The 24766-nt window shown below is 51.2% G+C and overlaps 1 protein-coding gene across 2 annotated transcripts in view; it reads right to left on the bottom strand.

Moving 5' to 3' along the window:
• LOC116950227 (alpha-1,3-galactosyltransferase 2-like) overlaps positions 1 to 24766 on the bottom strand; it is a 33823-nt gene that overhangs the window by 6950 nt on the left and 2107 nt on the right. The window contains exon 2 of one of the 2 annotated variants that reach the window (XM_032967857.2): positions 476 to 553. In XM_032967857.2, the coding sequence (XP_032823748.1) occupies positions 476 to 553 (78 nt within the window). Of the gene's footprint in view, positions 1 to 469; positions 554 to 24766 lie in introns of both variants that reach the window. The other variant, XM_032967856.2, reaches the window with a different exon arrangement.

The following is a 24766-nucleotide window of genomic DNA, read 5'->3' as shown; positions in this document are numbered from 1 at the left end:
CCCCCCCCTCGTCACACGGCGTCACGAAAAGTCAGACCCCCCCTCTCAAATGACGTCATAAAGCTATGCCCCCCCCCCCAAAAAATAAAACATGCTTCCAAACGCTTTAAACTATTGCCATTGTAGTGTGTATTTAATGTGGCGCTGCACTCTGATGTTGTAGGAGAAAACATTTATTAAAAAGTATATTTGATTAAGTACGACGTGTTGTCTATATTTATTTAAAGTTGCGCATTTTGATGTGACGTCACACTTCTTAAATCCCTCCCCGCCTCGTCACACATCGTCACAAATGTCCGACCCCCCCCCCCAGGTGCGTGACGTCATTTATGGACGGCCCCTAACACCATCACCATCGGCCTTTATGTCTTCAACCTCTGGGTGCCACTGCTCCACTCCGTCTCTCACCCGCCCGCCCTGCCCCGCTTTGCCACCGCGCACCTGGGTCCCACCACCCGCCCGTACTCACACGTACGCATTCCAGGTGAAGTATGGCAGCAACAGCAGCACGGAGACGAGCAGAGCCTTCTTGGCGATCGTGTAGCAGGTCAGCCTGCCGGGGAGAGTCGCGGGGAGAGGGCGCACTGAGAAACGGGATGGTGGTGTCTGTCACTCACCACGGAGACGCGGTGCCCACAGCGAACCATGTTCGGTGTCCCCACGTGTCGTCTATGGGAGTCAGGGCCGGATTAAGGCATGGGGGCTTCAGGGGCTGCAGCCGAGGGGCCTCCGCCAGCTGGAGGGCCTTCAGAGATTAAGTGAAAAGTTATTTCGTTTGTGAATGCTGAATTTTATTTGCTTTGAGCCTTGTAAAAAAATATTTTTTTTTACTTTGTTTTCCTTTTGAAAATATTACTGGGGGCTCACAGTACCTGGAACCCAGGGGCCTACACAATGTTAATCCGGCCCTGATGGGAGTACACCTATTGTGGGGGTATGTAGGAGTGTTGACAATTTGTGTGTAGATGTGGGGAGTGTTAGTGTAGAGGTTAGCACGCTGCGCTACGAACCCGGGAACCCGAGTTCGATTTCCCGCTCAAGACCAACACCAGCGACGATTAACTGAATTGGTCCTGGGTCTCCCCTAGGTCTACTCAGTGTGTAAACATCGCAACGAGGGAGAAAAAGGCAGCCAGGCATGGTACTGGCCACCCACCCCCTCGTGTGCCGTGCCAGCCTTCATCGGTGCTCGCTAACAGTACTTGCCCCAACAGTCTGTTAAGCTATACCGGGGGATCTTTATCCTTTGCAGGTGTGTACGGTGTATAAGGTTTTGCCCTTCTGAGGCTTATTAGCAATCAGGCATGATCACATTGTGTAGCCTACACAGGCCGTCTCTGCCCCCACCAGAGACGCAGCCTTCTTTATCAATCAGTTTCAAAGACAATGCGTATGTAGTGACGAGCTCAGAGACGAGAACACTTCGAGGCACTTCTTTATTAACGAGCACCATCGGGGTTAACACTCTTAATAATTAATCCGTTTATTGCCGGCGACGCTACTCAGTCAGGACATCCACAAGAGGTTTTTGGGTTAGATCTCGTAAATATATGTGTATATGTAAATATATGTATAAACATATATAAATGTGTCGTTAAGCCCGCCACCACCCGACACAGCCAACTAGTAAGGGTTGTCACGTAAACAGAACGTGGCCAATTCGTCACTAGTACAGCACACCGGTGTGTTGGAGAGCAAATTCGCAACATTTACAAACTGAGTATGACGTTTCGCCAGTAATTGCAACCAGCTTCATCAGGCGACAGCCAGATTTGTGGAGAAGTCCACCTGTTTCGTTCCTTATATAGAGGCGTAGATGTGGTGACCACCCTTCTGCACTCTTGCACAATAATGGGGGGAGGGCGGGATTACTGAGGCAACATACCGCGATCTCACCCAGAAACTTCTATGATGGATGATATTGGTCGCGAAAGCCTCCTACGTGTTAATCAGTCAGGACAGTTGGTAGGCTGCCTGACTGGTGGCAACCCGAGATGGTGAAGATGAAGACGACGACGAGAAGAACGGTGACGAAGACTTGAGCAGCACGACGGGGATCCCACTCCAACAACAGCCTCGAGGTCCCCTACAGGGGCCCCTCTTATACTCTGAGCGTGGCCTCGCTCCGCCCCCGGCCACGCCCCCTTTCTGGATACTACTAGCGGGTTCTTGGTGTGCCCCTTCTTCTCACCTTTCCCCTAGATCCCCCTCTGGTGTATATCCTGGGCTGCGGACGTCAGGGCTGCCGTACGCCGCAGATCCCCTTTCCTGCCAGCAGCTAGCGCTATGCTACGACACTATGCCACTACACATATACTACCAGAGCATGTGTCTTGTTGGCATGTTCACCACAAGTATATGTGGTTTACGCAGACACGATTCCTTGTAAAAGGTTTTGGTTTGGCGTTTAGACATCTTAACTGTTTTATGTACATAAAGGGTAAAAACCTATTCTTATATTCCACCAGGTACTCATTCACTACTAAATCAACACAGAGGAGGCCCAGGATCAGTACAAACGATGTGGCGTCGTTAGCCTTGTCCCGGGACTCAAACTCGGCATCCCCGAATTCGTAGCGCAGCGCAAACCACTACGCCTCCGCTCCCTCGAGACTAAAAGGTGCGCGCGCCACGTGACGTGCGCACCTGGAGCCGCCGCGACGTCCCCCTCCCCCGCGATGTCGGTGGCCACGCCCGGGCCGCTGGGGCCCACAGGCAGGGAGGGCCGCGCTCGTCGAGGTCGTGCCACCGCTGCCTCCGGGCGTTGAGCCAACGGCAGCCCAACCCGTCCAAGGACAGGCACTGTGCCGCCACGTGCTGGACCCATTGACTGCGGTGCTCCGAGCGCGGGAGCCAAGGCCTAGCCTCGGCGAGTGCCCGGAGAGGCGTCTCCCTGGTAATAGCCCCACAGGGTACAGTGGTGTTTCAAAGTCAGTCCGACCTAACAGAGGCGCAGGGACCTGTCCTGAAAACCACCACTGATTTTAGCCGTGGCCAGGAACCGAACTTAGCATGCTGGGTTCATAGTGTAGTGCGCTTACCAATGACACAGATCCCCCGTATAGCCTGAACAAACTGTTGGGGCAAATCAAATCAGAGTTTATTGGTCGCATACGCAAGTGTAATGACAGGGTGGCATCTCTTGACTAGAAGGGATAATCACGGGTTTGGGTGCGTTCTATAATAACCAACTATAAGGGGGACGTAACTCGGCTAAAAGCGGGGTCAGTCGGGAAGCTCTGGGAACCTGCTCGAAGGTTCTAGAAGGGGGCGTGGCCGGAGGCGGGGCCTAGCCATGCCGAGGAGTATATAAGGGGGACGTGACCGAAGGTTCGGGGCTGTAGTGGAGTCCGGGTCCTGGCTGCCGCCGCTGTCTTCGCCGTCATCTCTTCTTCATCGTCCGGCCGCGTGGCCGATCCGCTGTACGGCTCCCATCGTCAACGTCGCTATATTAGTCAGCCAACTAGAAAGTTAGTTGCCGACAATGGGGCTGTGTGGATGGGTCAGCTATGCGTAGCCCCGTATATATATATGTCGCTCAGTGATTGTTCCTGTAACATCGTGTCTCAGAAGTCGCTCACTACACAAGTGCGGTTATGAAGGCCGGCACGGCACACGAGGGGGTGGGTGGCCAGCACCATGCCCAAACGCCTTTGTCTCCCTAGTGGCAATGTTTACACACCGCACCAGCTACTCATTTGAGGCTGAGTCGACCTAGGGGAGGCCCGGTTCAGATAATCGTCACTGGTGTTGGCCGTGAGCGGGAATCGAACCCGGGTCGCCAGGTTCATAGTGCAGCGCGCTAACCGCTACACTATCGCTCCCCACACACAAACACAGACACGTATACACGTGTACACGTGTCTATGTGCCACATTGTTCTGTCTGTACATGTCTGTATACACACTGCTCCGTGTGCTGGTGTCGGTGTTTATACTGCTGCGTTTTTAAGATGTTTTCTTGTTCATGTTTTTGTTTGTTGCGGTTGCACCCGATTCAAGAGCCGAATGGCTCACAGGGCTATACCAAATAAATGAAACTGAAAACTAAACTGAAACTGCGTGTGCACTGGAGACGGACGAGTGGCAGGTGTGTGTGTGTGACGTCGCCCACATTTAGCGATATATAAAGAGGAAGAGACGACTCTAAACAATCGTGTATATTTTGTACCCAGAATGGGCAACCCAATTTAATATAAATAGTATTACTTCACAATTGTAACAATCGGCTACTTGTTGTTTGCACTCCTACACTTATTTATCACGTAACTTCCAGTGCCGGATTAAGCTAGTGCGCAGGGCCTGTAGCATGTTATAAAGGAGCACTAAATTTAAAAAAAACACACACAAATATTTAACGTGCATAGTAAAGTAATTGTATTTTTGAATTTGCTATACAGCCAGATAACACGACAAATCGCTAACCTTAAACACCCAGTCGTTCATAAAAGTTGGAGGCGGTATAGTACTATAGTAATAGAGCAAGTGCAGAATCACTGCACCGGAAATGATAGCTTGAAAGCATTTAGCGTGGGGCCCTTGAAAGTGCGGGGCCCGTAGCTACTACACACGTGCAGCTACTACTACACGTGCAGTAGCTACTACTACACGTGCAGTAGCTACTTACACGTGCAGTAGCTACTTACACGTGCAGTAGCTACTTACACGTGCAGTAGCTACTTACACGTGCAGTAGCTACTACACACGCAGTAGTTACTACACACGCAGCTACTACACGTGCTATTACACGTGCTATTACACGTGCAGCTACTACACGTGTAGCTACTACACATGTAGCTACTAGACATGTAGCTGCTTGTGCTACTGGGATAATCCGGCACTGGTAATTTCCCGTGGAGCTCTCACAACCCAGCCGCTCCCTTTCCTCTCCAAGCTTAACGCCACTCCAAATGCTATTTCACCCCTTGTGATATTTCACCCCTTGTGATATCGACTCCCCTACTCCCTGAACCGCCCCAACTGAGAGCCTCATGGCTAGCCCCGCCGATCACTCTCCACGTCACATCCACAATGTGGTGCTGATAAGGTTCAATATTCAGCGGCCACGAGTCGGGGAGTCTCATCCCTGCAGTTTTCCCTCCGTTGTGGTGTCTTCTCCCTCCTATCGCACTGCCTCTCAATGTCTTTACACACACAGATTGTGTGTTCCACTGCACGTGGACACGCGAGTCGTTGAGTGTGCCAGGTGTTAAAGAATGCCACCGCTAGGGGGCTTTAACCGACCAGGTGACTCAAGCAAGCCAGCTAGAGGGGTCGCGAGGTTCAAATCCCGATCGGGGGGGGGGTCGACTCAGCCAATCATACATCTGGGGTCGATAAAATACGGCTTAGTTGAAATATGGATAGACTCGCCCTCGCCATAAGAATGAGAAATACCCACCGTTTGCTCTCCAAGGCTGTAAACGGTTGCTGCTTAATTTGAGCAAGGAATCACTGAGGAATAGTGACAGCTGTAAGCACCCATGAGAATCGACTCGCTACAATCGTTCAATATTAGAGGGGACTTTGACGACTGCGGTTCATTTGCACGCCTCGGACACCGTTAAACTTCCGACAGTGTGCGTGTGTGGTTAGCGATAGTGTGTGTGTGTGGGCAGCGATAGTTTGTGGGTACCGATAGTGTGCGTGTGTGGGTAGCGAGAGTGTGTGTGTGTGTGGGTACCGATAGTGTGTGGTTAGCGATAGTATGTGGATAGCCATAGTGTGTGTGGGTAGCGACTGTGTGTGTGTGGGTAGCGACAGTGTGTAGGTACCGATAGTGTGTGGATAGCCATAGTGTGTGTGGGTAGCGACTGTGTGTGTGTGGGTAGCGACAGTGTGTAGGTACCGATAGTGTGTGGATAGCCATAGTGTGTGTGGGTAGCGACTGTGTGTGTGTGGATAGCCATAGTGTGTGGGTAGCGACTGTGTGTGGGTAGCGACTGTGTGTGTGTGGGTAGCGACAGTGTGGGGCAGTTAGCGCGCTGCGCTACGAACCTGGCCGACCGAGTTCGATTCCCGCTCACGGCCAACACCGTTGACAACTACTGCATCTTAAACGGTGCAGGGCCTCCCCTAGGTCGAATCAGCCTCAAATGAGTACCTGGTGCAAATGTGAAAACATTTCCACTTGGGAGACAAAGGCGGCCGGGCGCTGGTGCTGGCCCTCGTGTGCCGTGCCGGCCTTCGTAGGTGCCGCTCGCTCTTAGCACTTGGCCCAACAGTGTGCCGAGGCTATACGGGGGTTCTTTGTCTTTGCACGGTGGCGTGCGGCGCCAGCGAGTTTCGTGACTCATCCCCTGAAATCAAAAACACCCGCACAACTTTTTTTTTCTCCCGAAATGCGGCCTGGAGACTTCGGCAGAGCTCAGCGTCGACAATTGGCCACCTCCCTGCCAGGATCGACCTCTCCACATTAAAGTTTAAAAAAAATGATATTTTTTTACGCATCCCATCAGTCGCCACGGGCTTTCCGGGAGTGAATAATCCCCCAACAGCGGTCGTTGTGGTTCCACACGAGCAGCACCTGGCACCGGTGTCGACACGCGGTGACGCAATCTCCACAACGACTCTGATCTATTGTTACATCGGATAAATGTTCTCACTGTCACTCTAAACATGATCGTTTTTACGCACCGAACACGCACTGATACTATAGGTAATACACACACACACACACAAAGACAGGTCACACGCACAGAGAACACACACAGGTAACACACACAGACAGGTAACACACACACACAGGTAACACACATAGACAGGTAACACACACAGACAGGTAACACACACACACAGGTAACACACACAGACAGGTAACATACACAGACAGGTAACACACACAGACAGGTAACACACACACAGACAGGTAACACACACAGACAGGTAACATACACAGACAGGTAACACACACAGACAGGTAACACACACAGACAGATAACACACACAGACAGGTAACACACACAGACAGGTAACACACACAGACAAATAACACACACACACACAGGTAACAAGTCACTACGCCTATCCAGGGTGGGAGTTCAGTGTTTTTTTTTGCTCCCCAGTGCAATAATAACAATTCCGTGTTACACATCATCATCGGCAGCGGCCAAGGTCTATGCACTGCTGGATGAAAGTCTCGCGAAACTGCCCAGCGACGCCGGCTCGCGACCGAATCGTCGCCCCGGGGATCGACTCTCGCTTCGCGCGATGACCGCACGCAAAAAAAACCACAAAAACCCCGACGTCGCGAATACAAGTACAGTCCACGCAAGTGCAGAGAGCGAGCCCGAATCGGGATACGACCCCCCCCCACCCCCCCGGGGCATTGCAGAGCCGAGGCAAACTCCGTGCAATATTTAATTACCGCCACCATTAACCACTCGCCACCACCGCGGTGGTTTCATCGTCGTCGTCGTCATCGTCATCGTGGTGTTCTCGTGAGCTCGCGTGCAGCCCCCTGGGCACACGCGACCCTTGGCAGTGAAGTACAGAAGCGAGGAATCGACCCCTTCCCGAACGTAGCCGACCGTTGAGCTTCCTTTGCGTACGGCGCAAAGGAAGTTCCACGCGCATCCAGTGGGAACAAAAGGGGCAACGGCTTCGTCGTTACGCGTTGCGCGTGGGGGATGTTTCGTGTTTGTTTACGGGGTCGTGTTTGGCGCACATCGGAGCGGAAGAGAGAGAAAAACAAGGGGGACATATAGTATATATAGTAGGGAGAGAGGGGGTAGAGAGAGGGAAGGGGTAAGAAGGAGGAGAGCAGAGCGTGACATATTTTGTGAAATCTTTAATTTAAAAAGGGGGGGGGGGCACAAAAAAAGCATTGAAAAAAAACCCGAAATGATGAACGAAGCAAAGTGCCGACTACACCGAGCATCTTCTGGTTTCCTCTGATCGTAAAAAAATAGAGGAGAGTGAGAGAGGAGAAAGAAGAGAGAGAGAGAGGTGCCTGCCTGAAATCAAACTCGAGACGACACAGAAAGGGGAATCGCGTGGTTCAGAGTACAAATGGGGGTGGGGGGCTTGGACAGGACGCGCCACGGCGAGCAGTTGACGACGGTCGAGCCGAGTGGCGGAGTGGCAGCCGAGCAATGGGTGTCTACCACCGTGGAGATGGAGCGGCGATCAAATCAGTTTGATGCGCAGGTGCCGGGGATGATTGTTACATCGCGGCATCGCGAGTTTTGACGGCGGCGGCTTTAGGGAGGCCATCATCCAGCAGTGGATTGATCATGGCTGATGATGATGAAGAATGTTTCATAACATCGACTGTGCCAAGGCCCCCCACCCACCCCCTTCCCCTTGATTTTTTTTTACTCGGCCCCATGTCTTAACAAGGTCCCGGTAGAGGTCGCTGATTTCTAAAAACATTCAAATTATTGCATTGCGCTTCTGAGTTGGCAGCAATGGCGCAAGCGCACAAATAACAATGGCCAGAGATGTGCTTATGCAGAGAAGGAGTCGTTGCTCAACCGGCCGCCTCTTACTGACGCGATCCCAGTGACAGCCCCTGTGATATTGAGAAACGCGTGTAATGTCACGAGTTCATTAAGGAGGTGGTGACGAGATTCGGTGGTTCCTCTTGAAGCAATCCCATCACAGCAGCCGGACCGAGCCAGCACAGCCACACCGAGCCACACAAAACCAGCCCAGCCACACCGATCCAGCTCGGCACACTGGGCCAGTTCAGCCACACGGAGCCGCACGGGGCCAGGCCAGCGAGCTGAGCCTCCTCGTCCCACAGGACAGCCGCCCACACGCACCCCGCCGGGAGTAACAATGCCGAGTACCTAAGCACTTAACACTCCGACCTACCCAGCTCAACCAAACACCTACCTCTCTAACCCAAATACTGAATCACCAGACCACTGCATCAATAAACTGTACCTACCGTACTTAAACATCGAACCATACCTACCTACCCAGATTAGCCACAGACCTACCTAGCTTACCTACCAACAGTACCAAAACGACCTACACTCTACAGTATACCCACCCACCTTACCAAAATACCTACATATCCACCCACGTTATCATCAATGTCCATATATAAAAGGCAAAGGTATGAATATGTATGTCTGTTTAAAATGTTTAGCGTACATCCCGACATGCAACAAACTTGAAATTTGCCATGTGGGTACTTTCCAGACTGTACACCATGCAAACATTATATGGGGGGGGGGGGCCTCAATAATGCATATTTTTTTGCACGGCAAGTGAGCTGTGACGGGTGTGGGCGGGGGGGATGCAAGGAGGATTCCATCTACGGCTGCTACGTCTCCACTGTATCGCCACGTGTTGCTTTTTTTCGTTTTGACGCTCCAACGACCCCGTTCGTCGGGCTGATCGGCCGAGACGGCACAAACATTCGCCGCTTGTTGCTCTCTTCTGAATGGGGGGCGGGGCAGTGCCGGATTATCCCAGTACTACAAGTCGCTACATATGTAGCAGCTACGGGTCCCGCACTTTCAAGGGTCCCGCGTTAAATGCTTTCAAGCTATCAATTCGGGTTCAGTGATTCTGCACTTGCTCTATTACTATAGTACTGTACCGCCTTCAACTTTTACGAACGACCGGTTTGTTTGAGGTTAGCGATTTGTCGTATTATCTGGCTGTATAGCAAATGAAAAAAAAAATGCAATTACTTTACTGTGCAAGTTAAAAATGTATGTTTTTTTCATATTTACGGGTTTTAAAAAAAAATAGGGCCCCTTTATAACATGTGCAACAAGCCCCACACTAGCTTCATTCGGCAGTGCCGGGGGGAGAGCTATAGAGATGTTTCCCGTAACTCGCAACGCGGGGGGGGGGGAGGGGGGTTGGCAATGCCTTTGCGCATTTCTCGACGTGCTTGCTGATGGCTGCGAATTCGCGTAGCCACAAAGAATGCCCGAAATAAACGACGGAACACGCGTGGGTAGGTAAGAGAGAGAGAGAAGCCTCCTCCGTCTGCGCGGGTTAGTTAGTAGCAGCGGGGGTGGTCGTGTGCGTTGAGAGGCGAGGTCTTACGGGGGGGGGTGGTGGGTGCCCTTTTTGCCGGTATGAAGACGATAACAAGAAAGGCGTTATACGGTTGCTGGCACAATACAGGCGAGGTGAGATGTGAAAACACAACACGCCAAAGACGCCTGTTTTTACTCAGCATCAAGTCTCCGTAACGATAGACAGGCGACCCACGCATCCCATTCTATCGCATTCATCCACTTCGGCAGTCACTCCAACGACCGTCTCTTTCCCAAAAAAAAACTTTATTTTTTTTAAAAAATAATGTCACACCCGAAGCTCAATTCAACATTCTCTTGCAACTCTGACGGTGCGAGTGCCGTTTGTCGTGGGCCGCCTGACTCTTCGGCCCTTTTGGGTCGTGTGCTCAAGCAAACAGTGTTTACAAAATAGAAGAAAGCCCTCCCAGAAACCACACCATTCTGGATTCCATTCGCGCTCGTGAGAGAACAAGCGTCCACATTGTGCATCTGGGCAACGGCAGCGATGACGAGGAGAAAACCCGTGCTCATTTTGCTGCTGGACATTTCCACTTGATGAGCCAATTTTATTGAGCTACCATTTGTAGCCAGGTCGCTTAAGATAATAAGCTCCCGTGGGCTTTATTTAGTGAGACAAAACTGTTTTTTTTAAATATTTTTTTCAGTGATTAGTTCACCTTTGGTTTGACACGTTAAGGTTATCGCGACCAATATTATCCATAAGAGGTCTTGTTGTTACGGTTGGATCGCGTAAATATACTCGAACTGTACATGTCGTGGGTTTACTCTCCAACGCACCGGTGTGCTGTATGAGTAACAAATTGGCACGTTCTGTCTGTTTGCGTGGCACACCCCACGCATTGGCTGTCAGGTGGTGGCGGGTTTAACGACGCGTTTATATTCTTTGGTTCTTTCGGTGAAGTCACGTAGAATGAGAATAAATTAATAAAATAACACAATAAAATTCTCACGACGTTTCGGCCACAACGCAAGCGGCCGTCTTCATTTATATCTACGCGATCTAATCCAAAACAACCTCTACTATGGATTGTTTACCTCTCTTATCCTTTGCACTCCTACCGTGTTTTTTGTATTGTTTGGTGTTGCAACATTCTGACCCGCTCCTACTGTCCGATTAGTCCAGGATTAATAAATATTCTGATGCTGATCCACCGGTGCTGCTACCTGGTTACCACGCGTGCTGCTACCCGGTTACCACGCGTACTGCTACCCGGTTACCACGCGTACTGCTACCCGGTTACCACGCGTGCTGCTACCCCGTTACCACCCGTACTGCTACCCGGTTACCACGCGTGCTGCTACCCGGTTACCACGCGTGCTGCTACCCAGTTACCACGCGTGCTGCTACCCGGTTACCACGCGTGCTGCTACCCGGTTACCACGCGTGCTGCTACCCGGTTACCACGCGTACTGCTACCCGGTTACCACGCGTGCTGCTACCCGGTTACCACGCGTACTGCTACCCGGTTACCACGCGTGCTGCTACCCGGTTACCACGCGTGCTGCTACCCGGTTACCACGCGTGCTGCTACCCGGTTACCACGCGTACTGCTACCCGGTTACCACGCGTACTGCTACCCGGTTACCACGCGTGCTGCTACCCGGTTACCACGCATACTGATACCCGGTTACCACGCGTGCTGCTACCCGGTTACCACGCGTGCTGCTACCCGGTTACCACGCGTGCTGCTGCCCGGTTACCACGCGTGCTGCTACCCGGTTACCACGCGTACTGCTACCCGGTTACCACGCGTACTGCTACCCGGTTACCACGCGTGCTGCTACCCGGTTACCACCCGTACTGCTACCCGGTTACCACGCGTGCTGCTACCCGGTTACCACGCGTGCTGCTACCCGGTTACCACGCGTGCTGCTACCCGGTTACCACGCGTGCTGCTACCCGGTTACCACGCGTGCTGCTACCCGGTTACCACGCGTGCTGCTACCCGGTTACCACGCGTGCTGCTACCCGGTTACCACGCGTGCTGCTACCCGGTTACCACGCGTGCTGCTACCCGGTTACCACGCGTGCTGCTACCCCGCTACCACGCGTGCTGCCGGCTCAGCGCCCGAGTAATGGATGCACCCCGAGAACCGGTTTCATGTTGGTGCGCTACCTGAATCTCCGCATGAACCACCGCCTGAACCTCCGCCTGAATCATGTTGTATATATAGGCCTTTTTCCAAAAATGTATATTAAGAATGATTCTGCATATTTTCTTTCATCGATCGGGACACGAAAGGGTGAGGCACACCCCCACCCCTCAACCTGCTGCATTCTCACAAGCCACACCAGGCAGCCGCTATAAAATGTAAATAAAATCCCAGTAGCTAGGGGTGGCCAAAGGCCGCCATAAAACACCAACCAGAGCAAGCACAATCGGACATTACAACTGGCGGTTTTTTTTACAACGGTAAAAGTTCGAAACTTAGCGATACGAATAAATCGACATTTTTAGATTGCAGTCTATATTAGTCGCTTTTAATACTTATTTTATTTTACTCTTATTTACCACATATATTGTTTTTTTTTGCTATTGTATCTCTCTATCTACGTGACTTTACCGAAAGAACCAAAGGATATGAATTCCGGCAGTCACTAAATCTTAAGTCAAACGTAGTTATAACTCCAACCTCAGGATATCAAAATATAACTCGAGAATAAAAAGCACGGATCCCTGGGGAACAAAGGTTAATAAAACCCTCGGAATACCTGTGGTAACAACTATGGTAGATCACAAATCTTGGTTAAACATAAACCAAATAATAATTAGTAAGTATTAGACCGAGGGTCATCCAGAAGAGATACAATGCGAAACAGGTCAATCACACACGACCAAGATAATATGTATTCCATAGAATCAGAGCCTCCCAACCGTCTTTGTCTTCTAACAGTAAATCGTGATGCGGGGGGGCGCCTCCCCTTAATATATCAAATACCACGCTGTAAACATTGCTCAAAACACTACGCAAAACGTACTTTCAGTCGATTGCAGAGTCAAAACTGCGAAAACTGGTACGGTACCAAGCTATAAAAGGTAAATAATATTTTTTTACTTCCAACCGGTGCACGAGAGAACACGTCTTTAAAGGCCACAGCGCCCCTCTTTGTGAGAGACAAGAAAATGTAACACCCCCAACCGTGAGGGAAGAGGGGGGGGGGGATGCAACCGGACAAAAGGACCCCCCCACCACCCAGATTAATTATTGCAGAAAGTTTTTAAACTAGAAAAACACACCTAGGAGCAATTGAAAGCATCTGTTTCCACAGATGGCGAGATGGCTTGAGGAAGTGGATAGGAACCAGGCCTTGATGAGACTTAACAGATTACTTCAATAAAATTAGAACACACACATACACCGGACAACCAGCTGTTCCCACAAGCTGAGAGCAAAATCAAAGGAATTCCGTTCCCTTGTGAGAAGGCGAGCCGAGGTGGGAGAATTTCAGATATAAGCAAGAATACAGCACACGCAATTCAGTCTTGCTGCGGCAAGCTCCGTTGGTGGGCTCCGCAATCGACCATTGAGGGCGAGGCTTGCAGAGTAGCGATGTGTCACCGAGTGCGAGTTCGGAGCCGACAGACGAAGCATCGCTAAAACTTGTATTCTACATTGAGTGCCAGCTCCCACCAGCAGCTGCAGCAAGAGAGAAAGAGAGCGAAAGAGCGACGAGCAACGACAAGCAAATCAACCTGGAGAAAGGGCGGAAAAGCGCCAAGCATCGACCAAGCGAGCATCGCACAGGACCAGCAGCGGCGGCGGCGGCTAATGACTGCCCACGAGCGTGCGGACTCGGAAGCCGAACAAACTCCTACAAACGTCGAGTCTACAAGGATCAACCGTGCCTGGTGCAAGGGAGAGAGCACGTGACCGGCGCAAACGAGAAAGAGTGTCGGCGCCGGCGACCAGCGGACGAGCTGCGGGCGCAATCGGGCGCCGTCAAGGACGAGCGTCGTGCCGGCTCGGCAATTATCCAGCAGTGGAGAAGAGAGCGCGGAAGGAGCAGGAGAGAGAGCACGTGATCAGCGCTGCCGAGGAAGGGTGTCGGCACTGGCGATCAGCAGACGAGCATCATCCAGCAGCAGAGAGGCCTGCAGCTGCCGCTAAGAGAGAGAGAGAGCGCCGTGTGTATGACATGCCCACACACATACGACTCATCGCCCAGCAGGGAACCAAGGCATTTTTGGTACAAGGAATGCCCCACCTCGGCGTCTGCTTCACGCAAAGAGTTGAGCTAGAAGACAATACAAACACACACATAACGCACGTATCGGGACTAATAAGGCTGCTCCGAAAGTTCTCCTTGTGTTTCAAAAAAGGTGGTCATCTAAGGTGGGTGTGTTAAACATTAGCTGATCGTGAAAGGCATTTCTGTCCATTGAGTTACGTGGATACGGTCGTTTAGAAGTCTTTGAGTCATCCTTTTTGTTAATTGCATAACTGTACCAATGAATTAATTGATGAAACTAAACATTTATAAACATGTTACGAATCTACACACTCACACTGATACTATCGTGTTAAAATCTTTCTTTTGATCGCCCGCGAATCTATTGAAGCCTTAACCAATTGATAAGCATTTGTTCGACAAGCAGGCACACTAACGCACACCATTGTTCCAAGACATTTCGTTAATTGCACAATCTTCATTGAGGCCCGCTATTGCCTTAGGCACATGTTTCTTTATTAAATTTGATCCAATCCCATTCCTGATACCCAGCCACCTCAACAAAGTATCTACCCAACTTATCCAGCACCTTTAGTATCTACCCACAGCTTATTTACCGAACCTACCCACCTGGTGTTCCATCTACTTACCTACCTCCTACCTGCCTCCCCACCTGCCTACTCATTAAACCCACATTACCATGTACCTTCGAGTATTTAATGACCTGAACTCTACTTTAACTAACTAACCTGTGTACCTAATGCACATCTTGTTCTCAATCTACTGCTGGATGATTACCCCCCACGCCGTGTCACGGGGGTTATTTGACCATACTTCACCGCGCTGGTGTATAGTGTACGCAACACACAAACATAACCGACTCACGCCACACAGTGAAGTACACACGTAACACCGCACCGTAAATGCGCACACAATGCACACGTATTCTTGGTTCTTTCGGTAAAGTCACGTAGATAGAAAAAATAAATAACATTAAAAAAATTGAAAATAATGAAAGCAAAAAAACCCACGACGTTTTCTTATTGTGTGTTTTTGCTTTTATTATTTTAAATGTATTATTTTAATTTTGATAATAGTTTTACTATCTACGTGACTTTATCGAAAGAACCAAGAATATGAATTCCTGCAGTCACGAAAGGTTTAAGTCAAAATTGCATGTACACGTAACACAAGGCACATACACAATATACACAACCCACACACCAACAACACGGACCAGGGCATGACTTACAGGGTCATACTACACAACACCCTACAAACCACACATACACCACAACAAGCGCACAAACACACAGCATAATACACAGCACATACACCACACATGGCCAGCAGTACAATGAATAACATACAAGCAAGCACACACGCAACACACGACTCGATACTGACACGATCCATGACATAAATAGCACAAGGACAAAGATGCCCCGAATAGCCTTCAACAGATTGCTGGGGCGAGAGAGAGTGCTGTTCGCGAGTACCTATGAAGACCGGCAACAGCACACGAGGGGGGTAAGGTGGCCAATTCCACGCCCGGCCGCCTTTGTCTCCCCAGGGCTGATGTTTACACATCAAACGAGGTCCCCATTTAAGGTTGAGTGGACCTAACCCTAACCGATTAACATGTTTCATGGACGTGAACGGAAATGGAACTCGGGTGTATGGGGTTCGTGGGGTAGTTCAGTAACCACTGCGCCACGTCTCCACACACACACCACACACACACACCAACAACCGCCATTCGCCACTAAGTGGCGGTGACGTCACCACGACGCTTGTGCCAGGCTATGTGCACCCTGAGGCCACGTGAAGTGTCGAACGCCCGCTGGCAGGAGGTCACGGGGCAGACCCAGGTGTCACGGGTCGACTGACTGAGATGACTGGCTAATGCACCACCTGTGCCACCCTACTGTGCCAACCTGCTGTGCTTTAGCCACCCGGCGCTTCGCTCGTTGTTGTGAGCATCGCTCCTCCGCCCTCCGTTGTTGTTGGAGGGCGACTACCTCCAACTGCCCAGTAGCGTCCTTCACGAGCCTCCTCCACAGAGGCCGATCTTGACACTGCTGGTACCAGTCATCGGCAAGTCCACTCAGCTCCACGTCCTCCTGTACCACATCACTCCATCTCTTCTCTAGCCCGTGCCGCGCCCGCTTAGCCCCCTCGATCCGGCCGAACAAAAGCTGTTTCGGCATGCGGTGGCTGGGCATGCGGGCTACATGACCCAGCCATCGCAGCCTTCCCCGCCGGAGGAGCTCACCGATGGGACCTTGCCCAGATCTTTCAAGGATTTGTGAGCTCCTCACACAATCCAGTCTGGTTAAACCCAGGATGGATCGTAGGCAGGCTAGCCTAAATGTTTCTAACCGGCGAAGATGTTCCATTAGGGGGGTCCACGTTTCGCAAGCGTAGAGAAGGGAGGGAATGACCGTGGCCGAGAAGACCTGAAGCTTAGTGCGGAGCGACAGACCAGGTAGCTTCCACACAGCGTTACGCAACCGATGAAAAGATATTGCCGCTCGACTGATTCGGAGTGAGACCTCTGCTGTTAAACTGGAGCCGGTCATAAGCACACTGCCCAGGTATTGGAAACTCTCCACTCTCTCCACAACTGCCCCATCACCGATTGGGAGTTGTGGGGGTGGAGTGTCCGATGGTACAAAATACCCAGGCAGGTGCTTAGTTTTGGTGGGGCTGATGGTAAGGCCCCACCTCTTAGTGGCACGCTCCAGTCTCAGCAGCAGCGTCTCCAACTCCTCCTCTGAATGAGCAGCTATTACCAAATCATCAGCATACATAACGTGGTTGAGCAATAGGGAGCCATCCCTTGACCGCACCCAGGCGTCGATCAGCCTCCCATTATATCTGTACCATATGGAGATTCCCCCAGTACAGCTTTTGAAAGCTTCACGAACTACGTGGTCAAAATAGATGTTAAATAATGTGGGAGCCAGAGGACATCCCTGTCGCACCCCAAAGTTAACAGGGAATGGCTCTGACTCCCGGCCACGTAGTTTTACCCGGGCCCGCTCACCATCATGAAGGTCCTTAATGATCGTGAGCAGAGGGTCAGGTACTCCAAAAGCACGAAGAACAACCCAGAGCCCAGGCCTACTGATGGTATCATAGGCCTTGACCAGGTCAATAAAGCAGAGATGTAGGTCTTGTTGGAATTCCCTACACCTCTGCTGTAGCAGACGGACAGAAAATATGGCATCTGTGCAGGACCGCCCTTTCCTGAAACCGCATTGGGGCTCCGCAAGCCTATCCTCAGCGTGCCTGGCAAGGCGATGTTGAATAATCCTTGCCAGGACCTTTCCCGGCACACTGAGGAGTGAGATGCCCCTGTAGTTGTTACAGTCTGTGCGGTCCCCCTTCTTAAAAAGGGGGACCACCAGGACATCCTTCCAATCCTGCGGAACCCGTCCAGTGGTCCAGACTGTTGTTATGATGTCATATAGGGCAGTCTGTGCACAAATGCCGCCCTCCCTCAGCATTTCGCTTGGGAGATCATCTCTGCCCGCTGCCTTTCCTGGTCTCAGACTCCGGATCGCCTTTAGTACTTCCTCAATAGATGGCACCTCAGCCAGCCACTCACAGGGGGTGACTTCTTCCAATATTTGAGGCACCGCACCCTCAGCAGGGTCATCCTCACTTTGTGCCACGTTGTTTTCCTGGCTGAGGGATTTTCCCTCCCCCAGACCACCACCACACAACACACCCCCCCACACACACAAACCACACACCCACACCACCACCACACACACACACCACACACTCACACCACCACACAACACACACCCCACATACACAAACCACACACCCACACCACCACACACACCACCACACCACACACACACACACCACACCACCACACACCCACATCACCACACACACACACCACACACCCACACCACCACCACACACACCGACACCACTACACCACCACACACACACACACCACACACACCACACACACACACCACACACACACCACACACCCACACCACCACCACCACACACACACACACCACACCAGCACACACACACCACACCAGCACACACACCCACACCACCACACACACCACCACACACACACCACACCAACACACCACACACACACCCACCACACAACCACACACACACCACACCACCACACACCACCACCACACACACACCACACCCACACCACACTGCAACTTGAATCACTACCTGTGAGATCTTCACTCAAGACTGCTCTAGAGGAGTTGTACACCCCTAGCTGCCACTGCTATTCAGAATGGCCTGAAATCAAATGTATCGTTCCGGATGACCACTGCAAAGTATGAGCTTGAGTTTTTATTATAGTGTGCTGATCTTTAAAGGTGCATTGAAAATGTTTGATACTGCTACTGATACTCCTGCTGTTATTGAGTGACTCATGCAGTCAGCTATGGCTGCAAAGTTTGGTCTTACATGTGATGTACAGTGAGGGAAATAGTATTTGATCCCCTGCTGATTTTGTACGTTTGCCCACTGACAAAGAAATGATCAGTCTATAATTTTAATGGTAGGTTTATTTGAACAGTGAGAGACAGAATAATAACAAAAAAATCCAGAAAAACGCATGTCAATAATGTTATAAATTATTTGCATTTTAATGAGGGAAATAAGTATTTGACCGCCTCTCAATCAGAAAGATTTCTGGCTCCCAGGTGTCTTTTATACAGGTAATGAGCTGAGATTAGGAGCACGCTCTTAAAGGGAGTGCTCCTAATCTCAGCTTGTTACCTGTAAAAAAGACACCTGTCCACAGAAGCAATCAATCAATCAGATTCCAAACTCTCCACCATTGCCAAGACCAAAGAACTATCCAAGGATGTCAGGGACAAAATTGTAGACCTACACAAGGCTGGAATGGGCTACAAGACCATTGCCAAGCAGCTTGGTGAGAAGGTGACAACAGTTGGTGCGATTATTCACAAATTGAAGAAACACAAAATAACTGTTAATATCCCTCGGCCTGGGGCTCCATGCAAGATCTCACCTCGTGGAGTTGCAATGATCATGAGAACAGTGAGGAATCAGCCCAGAACTACACGGGAGGATCTTGTCAATGATCTCAAGGCAGCTGGGACCATAGTCACCAAGAAAACAATTGGTAACACACTACGCCGTGAAGGACTGAAATCCTGCAGCGCCCGCAAGGTCCCCCTGCTCAAGAAAGCACATATATACATGCCCGTCTGAAGTTTGCCAATGAACATCTGAATGATTCAGAGGACAACTGGGTGAAAATGTTGTGGTCAGATGAGACCAAAATGGAGCTCTTTGGCATCAACTCAACTCGCCGTGTTTGGAGGAGGAGGAATGCTGCCTATAACCCCATGAACACCAACCCCCACCGTCAAACATGGAGGAGGAAACATTATGCTTTGGGGGTGTTTTTCTGCTAAGGGGACAGGACAACGTCACCGCATCAAAGGGACAATGGACGGGGCCATGTACCGTCAAATCTTGGGTGAGAACCTCCTTCCCTCAGCCAGGGCATTGAAAATGGGTCGTGGATGGGTATTCCAGCATGACAATTACCCAAAACACACGGCCAAGGCAACAAAGGAGTGGCTCAAAAAGAAGCACATTAAGGTCCTGGAGTGGCCTAGCCAGTCTCCAGACCTTAATCCCATAGAAAATCTGTGGAGGGAGCTGAAAGTTCGAGTTGCCAAACGTCAGCCTCGAAACCTTAATGACTTGGAGAAGATCTGCAAAGAGGAGTGGGACAAAATCCCTCCTGAGATGTGTGCAAACCTGGTGGCCAACTACAAGAAACGTCTGACCTCTGTGATTGCCAACAAGGGTTTTGCCACCAAGTACTAAGTCATGTTTTGCAGATGGGTCAAATACTTATTTCCCTCATGAAAATGCAAATCAAGTTATAAAAATTTTGACATGCGTTTTTCTGGATTTTGTTGTTGTTATTCTGCCTCCCACTGTTCAAATAAACCTACCATTAAAATTATAGACTGATCATTTCTTTGTCAGTGGGCAAACGTACAAAATCAGCAGGGGATCAAATACTTTTTTCCCTCACTGTATATCGTTTATTGTTAAATTTGAATCAGTTCCTATGATCACTGTTACGTTGTTTTCATAGTTTTATTTTGGTGATTTCAAAAACGTTTTGGATTAGCCATATTTGTTTGTTGTTGTACAGAGTTAGACTCATAACTTTAATCTACATTGTCTTATGGTTGTTATTGTTTGACTTGCATCCCACTGGGATTTTTTCACACAGCATTGATATACGGTGCTTTTTCTGGAAGACGTTGCTGTTTTTTGCTGGATTTTTCTATTGCGTGTAGTCACTTTGATGTTTCTTGTTCATGTTTTTGTTTGTTGCTGTTGCACCCGATTCAAGAGCCGAATGTCTCACAGGGTTATCTCCATATATATAAAAAGGCAAAGTTGTGAATGTGTGCTGGTCAAAATGTTTAGTGTACTTCCCGACATGCAACAAACTTGAAATTTGCCATGTGGGTACTTTCCAGACTGTACACCATTTTTTTGTGGTGGGGGGAGCTCAATAATGCATTTATTTTTGCACGGCAAGTGAGCTGTGACGTCAAATCTGTCACGTGACCCGCGCATGTGGAAGCGTAACGCATTGTAGTGTAGTGGTTAGCGCGCTGCGCTACGAACCCGGCGACCCGAGTTCGATTCCCGCTCACGGCCACCACCGGTGACGATTATTTAAACCGCTCCTGGGCCTCTTCCCTAGATCGACTCAGCCTCATACGAGTAACTGCTGTGGTGTTTGAACATCGCAACCGGGGAGACAAAGGCGGCCGCGCGTGGTGGATCCAAGTCCGTGGCAAAGCCGGGTAGTACAGCTAGTACCTAATAAATGAACTGAACAAACCACAACACGCACTTCAAAAGTCTTAAATACACAAAGGCTGCACACGACACCAAAAAAAACATACATATAGCACATCACACAAACCACATCCCCCACAACACACACCAAACTACCAAACCACCCCCAACACAAAGACTCCCTGTACAGCCTTAACAGACTGTTGGGGCAAGTGCTGTTAGCGAGCACCTATGATGGCCAGAACGGTACACGAGGGGGTGGGTGGCCAGCACCACGCCCGGCCGCCTTTGTCTCCCGAATGGCGATGTTTATACACCGCAGCAGGTACTCATTTGGGGCTAAGTCCCAAAGTGGAAGCACAGGACCAAGTGGAAGCACAGGACCGGTTCAGCGAATTGTGTCGACCGTGAGCGAGAATCGAACTTGGATCGCCGGGCTCGGAGCACAGCGCACTCACCGTTTCGCTCCCGGTCCCCACACACCACAGCACACACCACACACACCCAGCACAGCACACACCACACACACCCAGCACAGCACACACCACACACCACAGCACACCCCAGCACAGCACAACCACACACACACACCACAGCACACCCCAGCACAGCACACACCACACACACCCAGCACAGCACACACCACACACCCAGCACAGCACACACCACACACCCCCAGCACAGCACACACCACACACCCCAGCACACCACACAGCACAGCACACCCCAGCACAGCACACACCCCACACCCAGCACACCCCAGCACACCACAACAACCAACATTCGCAACTAAGTGGCGGTGACGTCACCACGACGCTTGTGCCAGGCCATGTGCACCCTGAGGCCACGTGAAGTGTCGAACGCCCGCTGGCAGGAGGGGCAGACCCAGGTGCCACGGGTCGACTGAGATGACTGGCTGATGCACCACCTGTGCCCCCTACTGTGCTAACCTGCTGTGCTTTAGCCACTCGGCGCTCCGCTCGTTGTTGTGAGCGTTGCTCTTTCGCCCTCCGTTGTTGTGGGAGGGCGACTGCCTCCAACTGCCCAGTAGCGTCCTTCACGAGCCTCCTCCACAGAGGCCCATCTTGACACCGCTGGTACCAGTCATCGGCAAGTCCACTCAGCTCCAAGTCCTCCTGTACCACATCACTCCATCTCTTCTCTAGCCCGTGCCGTGCCCGTTTAGCCTAATCGATCCGGCCGAACAAAAGCTGTTTCGGCATGCGGTGGTTGGGCATGCGGGCTACATGACCCAGCCAATGCTGCCTTGCCTGTCGGAGGAGCTCGCCGATGGGACCTTGCCCAGATCTTTCAAGGATTTGTGAGCTCCTCATACAATACAACCTAGTTAAACCCAGGATGGATCGTAGGCAGGCTAGCCTAAATGTTTCTAACCGGCGAAGATGTTCCATTAAGGGGGTCCACGTTTCGCAAGCGTAGAGAAGGGAGGGAATGACCGTGGCCGAGAAGACCTGAAGCATAGTGCGGAGCGACAGACCAGGTAGCTTCCACACAGCGTTACGCAACCGATGAAAAGATATTGCCGTTCGACTGATTCGGAGTGAGACCTCTGCTGTTAAACTGGAGCCGGTCATAAGCACACTGCCCAGGTATGGTAAACTCTCCACTCTCTCCACAACTGCCCCATCACTGATTGGGAGTTGTGGGGGTGGAGTGTCCGATGGTACAAAATACCCAGGTAGGTGCTTAGTTTTGGTGGGGCTGATGGTAAGGCCACATCTCTTAGTGGCACGCTCCAGTCTCAGCAGGAGCGTCTCAAACTCCTCTGAATGAGCAGCTATTACCAAATCATCGGCATACATAACGTGGTTGAGCAATAGGGAGCCATCCCTTGACCGCACCCAGGCATCAATCAGCCTCCCATTGTATCTGTACCAGATGGAAATTCCCCCGGAACAGCTATTGAAGGCTTCACGAACTACGTGGTCAAAATAGATGTTAAATAATGTGGGAGCCAGAGGACATCCTTGTCGCACCCCAAGGTGTACAGGGAATGGCTCTGACTCCCGGCCAAGTAGTTTTACCCGGGCCCGCTCACCATCATGAAGGTCCTTAATGATCGTGAGCAGGGGGTCAGGGACTCCAAAAGCACGAAGAACAACCCAGAGCTCAGGCCTACTGATGGTATCATAGGCCTTGACCAGGTCAATAAAGCAGAGATGTAGGTCTTGCTGGAATTCCCTACACCTCTGCTGTAGCAGACGGACAGAAAATATGGCATCTGTGCAGGACCGCCCTTTCCTGAAACCGCATTGGGGCTCCACACGCCTCTCCTCAGCGTGCCTGGCAAGGCGAAGTTGAATAATCCTTGCCAGGACCTTTCCCGGCACACTGAGCAGTGAGATGCCCCTGTAGTTGTTACAGTCTGTGCGGTCCCCCTTCTTAAAGAGGGGGACCACCAGGGCATCCTTCCAATCCTGCAGAATCCGTCCAGTGGTCCAGACTGTTGTTATGATGTCATATAGGGCAGTCTGTGCACAAACACCACCCTCCTTCAGCATTTCGCTTGGGAGATCATCTCTGCCCGGTGCCTTTGCTGGTCTCAGACTCCGAATCGCCTTCAGTACTTCCTCAACAGATGGCACCTCAGCCAGCCACTCACAGGGGGTGACTTCTTCCAATATTTGAGTCACCGCAGCCTCAGCAGGGTCATCCCCACTTTGTGCCATGATATTTTCCTGGCTGAGGGGTTTCCCCTCCCCCAGGACCTCACAGAAATGCTCAGCAAATCGGCAAACCTGTTCCTGGGGGTCGGAGATTGGAACACCATTTCCCCCCCTAATGATGGTAATAGGTGTGGCGCTGCAGGTTACTTTTTGATGGAGTTAAATAGAGATTTGTAATCGCGGGCCACTGAGGCAGACTCCATCTCCTCAGCAACCCGCGACCACCACCCATCCTTGCAGCGCCTCACGGCTCTCCGAACCTCCGAGCGAAGGCTGCGGTAAGCCTCCTCATTCTCTGACGTGGGATTCTGTAGCCGATGACAGTGGGCCTGTCGCTTTTTCTCAACTATCCTGAACACCTCCTCTGTCAGCCAGGGTCTCTGGGGAGGTCTGGACCGCGTACCCAAAGCAGCCATTGCAGCTGCATGAGTCACAGTCCTAAACCTCGCCCATTTACCCTCGACATCAGGAGGAGTGGGGGACGATGCCAACCCCAGCCGCAAGCGATGATGAAATTCTCGCTTGCAACTTTTATCAAATAACACCCCAGCACACCACACACCCCAGCACACCACACACCCCAGCACACCACACACACTCCAGCACACCACACACACTCCAGCACACCACACACACCCCAGCACACCACACACACCCCAGCACACCACACACACCCCAGCACACCACACACACACCCCAGCACCCCACACACTCCAGCACCCCACACACTCCAGCACACCACACACTCCAGCACACCACACACTCCAGCACACCACACACTCCAGCACACCACACACTCCAGCACACCACACACTCCAGCACACCACACACCCCAGCACACAACACACACCCCAGCACACACCACACACCCCAGCACACACCACACACCCCAGCACACACCACACACCCCAGCACACACCACACACCCCAGCACACACCACACACCCCAGTACACACCACACACCCCAGCACACACCACACACCCCAGCACACACCACACACCCCAGCACACACCACACACCCCAGCACACA

Source organism: Petromyzon marinus, chromosome 38 (genome assembly GCF_048934315.1).
Source record: "Petromyzon marinus isolate PM22_M1 ecotype Great Lakes invasive population chromosome 38, UKy_Petmar_22M1.pri1.0, whole genome shotgun sequence".
Lineage (NCBI taxonomy): Eukaryota > Metazoa > Chordata > Hyperoartia > Petromyzontiformes > Petromyzontidae > Petromyzon > Petromyzon marinus.
This window is presented reverse-complemented; position numbering and strand designations above follow the sequence as displayed.